Here is a 4,554-nt window from a genome sequence, read left to right on the forward strand (position 1 = left end):
AAATTGATGCTTGAAATTGAAAAAGAAAAAGTCAAAGAAAAACCAGAGAGAGATAAGAGTTAGGTAAAAAATAATGTGATGAAAATCATTGTTAAAACATTGTTGACTTATATTATTAGGTTTATCCACCAAGGATATAATTGGTAAAGAAAATTTTGGTGGCTCCATATAAATAGAGGAGTTGAAGACGTAGAACACACCACTCTTTTAATTGCAAAAGGCAAGTTTCGTTGGCTCCTCACTCTTTGGAATAATAAGCTTTTTTTTTTTTTTTTTCTTCTCGTTTTCTCCTGCACTTGCTTCTTGTACCAATATATGTGCTAAAATATCAGATACATGTTGTGGTTATCAGCTTGATATCAACGGTAACTTATTTTATTTTCCAAGTTATTAATTTCACTTATTATGAAGAGTTAGTTGTAATTATCTTTTAGGTAACATTATTTCACTACACATGCAGGTTTCTAAGGAAGATTTACGTTTTGCTAGAGCTGGTTGATTTTAATTAAGGTTGTTGTTAGTTGGAGCTCAACATGGCGGGTGGATGTGAATCAATGCATGCTACCTCTAGTGGAGTACTACAAGGGGATAATCCTCTGCATTATGCACTCCCTCTCGCGATTGTGCAGATATGCTTGGTGCTTATACTTACCCGTGTCCTCGCTTTTCTTCTCCGTCCATTAAGACAACCGCGTGTTGTTGCTGAGATTATTGTAAGTTTTTTTTAATCTTCTATTTTTTCTCATAGAAACTATCAGGATTTGAAGCTTTTGAGTTTTAAAGTTGTCATCGAATCCATAGCTAGCTCATTTTGGATGATAAGTTCATGATTAAATATTTACAGTATATAAATTTTTTAATACAAATAGAATGTTTAAGTAAGAACTACAAGAACCGTTTTTTACATCCTCCATCGCCGCAAAAGAAAAGAAAACCAAGAGAGAGGGAGATATTCTCCGTCTTTTGGTCCAAGATAGTGTTAAGTTTTCTATTGGATGATTCACTTCAATTAGTTCATTTTAATATATTTCAAAAATGACATCTTTCTATATTCGTATTTTTTAAAATTATAAATTGTCTATTTTATCCACAATGACATATCCACTTTTAAACTCCTCGTTTCCACCCATTACCTGCTGGTAAAAATAAGACTAGTCTATCTTTTGACGGAGGGTTTAGTTGGTTTCGCCCTTCAAGTTTCCCTAAATAAACTTCTTTATTCAAATTAATTAGCTCCACGTTCAAAGGACAAATTTGGCGTAGAATGATTGGTAAGCCAATGTTTACTTGTTCAAATATAAAGGCACTAATCGCATGTTCTTCATTATTATTTTTATTCACTAAGCGCATGTTCTTCATTATTTATTCTTATTTTTGTTTATTAAACCTAATAGCTCGTGTAGGTGTATCATGGCAGTTGGAGACTAATTAGGAAAATGCTTTTAAGAACATTAAGCTTTATCTAAAATCATAATATCATTTGGACTTTACAACACGGAATTATAATTTTAGTGAAAAATTCTATCATAAGGAGATGCGAATCTTCAGATCCCTCGGACATCATCTAATTGATCTAATTTTGTGGAATGGATAAGTCCATCAATTACTCCATTTCAAATTGCATGAGCACCTTTCTATTTTTATCACTTTTTCAAATAGTAAAGCTCAAAAAGTAAAACTCAAAAAGTAAGATTTTTGGTCTTCTGTCCAATATATTCCTTAAAAATGTAACGTTAAGTTATGACCTCGGATGTTACCCTTCCCTAATTCAAAATTGGTACTCCTATATAGCTTATGAAAGTACTTTTATGTGATCATGATATAATATTAGCTCATAAAGAAACATTACCCTATGATGCAATTAAAAAGAGATGGCATTTGATTTATTTATTTTTTGTTTGGTAGGGAGGTATTCTACTAGGTCCATCTGCACTCGGACGCAACGAGAAGTATCTGCATGCGATATTTCCACCAAGTAGCCTTACAGTGTTGGACACATTGGCTAACCTGGGCCTCCTATTCTTTCTTTTCCTTGTTGGGACTGAGTTAGACCCAAGGTCTCTCCGTCGAACTGGAAAGAAAGCTCTATGTATTGCCCTTGCTGGAATTACCCTCCCTTTCGTATTAGGAATTGGGACATCTTTTGCTCTCCGATACACAATTGCCAAAGGGGTTAATCAAGCCCCTTTTCTAGTCTTCATGGGAGTTGCCCTTTCTATCACTGCCTTCCCTGTCTTGGCTCGTATTTTAGCTGAACTCAAACTTTTGACAACCGATGTTGGTCGGATGGCTATGTCTGCCGCGGCGGTCAATGACGTGGCTGCATGGATTCTGCTAGCTCTTGCTATTGCACTTTCGGGTCAGTGTTGGATGCAGCCTTTTTTTAACGTGAAATTTTGACTGTCGTTAATTTCTCATTTTTTTTTGATAGTGCATAGTTTTATAAATGTAGATGTTTAAATCCTAAATTCTCGTCTGCTGCAGGTTCGGGCTCTCCAATTGTTTCATTGTGGGTCCTCTTGTGTGGGACAGGTTTTGTCCTGCTTTGCATACTAATTGCACCTATCATATTCAATTGGATGGCAAGGCAATGTTCCGAGGGAGAGCCAGTGAATGAGTTATATGTGTGCGCTACATTGGCAATTGTTTTGGCTGCGGGACTTGTCACTGATGCTATTGGAATTCATGCTCTATTTGGGGCTTTTGTGGTTGGGGTACTTGTACCAAAAGAAGGGCCATTTGCAGGTGCGTTAGTGGAAAAAGTGGAAGATCTTGTGTCAGGACTATTTCTTCCACTTTACTTTGTTTCTAGTGGATTGAAAACAAATGTAGCCACAATTCAAGGAGCTCAATCTTGGGGTCTTCTTGTTCTAGTCATATTTACCTCGTGTTTTGGCAAGATTGCTGGTACTGTTGTGGTCTCTCTTGGGTGCAAGATACCTCTTCAAGAATCCTTAGCTCTTGGTTTCTTGATGAACACTAAAGGTTTAGTGGAACTCATTGTCCTTAACATTGGCAAAGATAAAGGGGTAAGCTTCATTTATTAACTGTTTTTTCTGTTTCATTTTTTATATGACAATATTTAATTTTTTTGTGTGTTCGACAACGAATGACGTTCCTATATCCTAAAACTCTTTAATTGCATAGGTATTGAACGATCAAATATTTGCAATCATGGTGTTGATGGCTCTGATCACAACATTCATGACGACACCACTAGTCATAGCCATCTACAAGCCAGCAAAAATGGCCGTAACAGAGTACAAGCACAGAACAATAACGAGGAAAGACACTAGCAAGCAACTCCGAATATTGACATGTTTCCACGGCACACGAAACATTCCCACATTGATAAATCTCATCGAAGCCACTCGAGGAACGGAGAAAAAAGAAGGGCTTCGCGTCTACGCGATGCACCTCTTGGAACTTACTGAAAGATCCTCAGCAATTTTAATGGTCCACAAGGCCCGAAAAAACGGGCTCCCCTTGTTGAATACTCAAGGACAAGTAGGCGAATCGAACCAAGTGATCGTCGCTTTTGAAACATTTGGACAACTCAGCAAGGTATCGATACGACCAACAACTGCAATCTCCGCTATGTCGAGCATGCACGAGGACATAATCGCTAGCGCTGAGAGAAAAAGAGTTTCAATGATAATCCTACCCTTCCACAAGAATCAACGACTCGACGGACATTTTGAAACAACGCGAGCCGCTCTCAGAAACGTGAACCGAAGAGTCCTTCAGCACGCACCGTGTTCAGTTAGCATATTAATTGATCGAGGGCTCGGTGGGGCGTCTCATGTGTCTGCTAGCGAAGTTGACTATACGGTCCTGGTCTTGTTCTTCGGTGGCCACGATGACCGCGAAGCGCTTGCGTATGGCATGCGTGTGGCAGAACATCCTGGCATTACTTTAAATGTGGTCCGTTTTGTAATTGACCCCGAGGTTGTTGGAGGAACTGTCCACGTGGATATCGTCGAGAGCTCGGGTCCTGAACCTGAGTCGGAAGATGACGAAAATTTTCTTGCGGACCTAAAGAATAAGTCAACTGGTGACGGTTCTATTATTTTCGAGGAGAGGGTTGTGAAGGATGTAACAGAAACTATAGAAGTCATTCGCTCGCATAAAAAGTGTAATTTGTTTATAGTCGGAAGAATGTCCGAGGGACAATTGGTTTCGGCATTTGATACCAGAAGTGATTGTCCAGAATTGGGGCCATTGGGAAATTTGTTAACTTCCACTGAAATTACAACTACGGCATCTGTGTTAGTTGTGCAGAAATATCGCAGTGAGCTGCCTCAAGAGTCACTAAGCTCTTTGAAGGTAGGGGATTCATCAAGAGCAGATTATGAAAGAAACTGAAGTTTAATTTTATGTGTTGTGAAGTGATTGGTAAATAAGGTTAGCACCAAATAACAGAAGGTTATGTACATATGTTCCTTCCTCTGCGGTGGTTGTAATTTTGTAACTGGCAAAGTTGCAAATTCTCTAAGTTTCTTTTTAAATATAACAAGCATATAAATACAGTTACTATTAAAGTTCTTGCCTCCA

At 38.2% G+C, this 4,554-nt stretch overlaps 1 protein-coding gene across 1 annotated transcript; it reads left to right on the forward strand.

The window, feature by feature from the left end:
- The first annotated feature begins 214 nt into the window (after positions 1–214).
- On the forward strand, positions 215–4,554 carry LOC132048155 (cation/H(+) antiporter 18-like). The gene is made up of 5 exons (XM_059439073.1): positions 215–365; positions 461–713; positions 1,906–2,359; positions 2,485–3,029; positions 3,148–4,554. The coding sequence occupies exons 2-5, from the start codon at positions 534–536 to the stop codon at positions 4,363–4,365; spliced, it is 2,397 nt and encodes a 798-aa protein (XP_059295056.1). The 5' UTR covers positions 215–365; positions 461–533; the 3' UTR covers positions 4,366–4,554.

The sequence above is a fragment of the Lycium ferocissimum genome, chromosome 2 (assembly GCF_029784015.1).
Source record: "Lycium ferocissimum isolate CSIRO_LF1 chromosome 2, AGI_CSIRO_Lferr_CH_V1, whole genome shotgun sequence".
Taxonomy (NCBI): Eukaryota; Viridiplantae; Streptophyta; class Magnoliopsida; order Solanales; family Solanaceae; genus Lycium; species Lycium ferocissimum.

Bases quoted from the DNA above. Each gene is read 5' to 3' on its own strand.
- LOC132048155 (XM_059439073.1), top strand. From the start codon at position 534: ATGGCGGGTGGATGTGAATCAATGCATGCTACCTCTAGTGGAGTACTA. The intron at 714-1,905 runs GTAAGTTTTTTT...TTTGTTTGGTAG, and splicing joins GTGTTGTTGCTGAGATTATT to GGAGGTATTCTACTAGGTCC. The intron at 2,360-2,484 runs GTCAGTGTTGGA...CGTCTGCTGCAG, and splicing joins TCTTGCTATTGCACTTTCGG to GTTCGGGCTCTCCAATTGTT.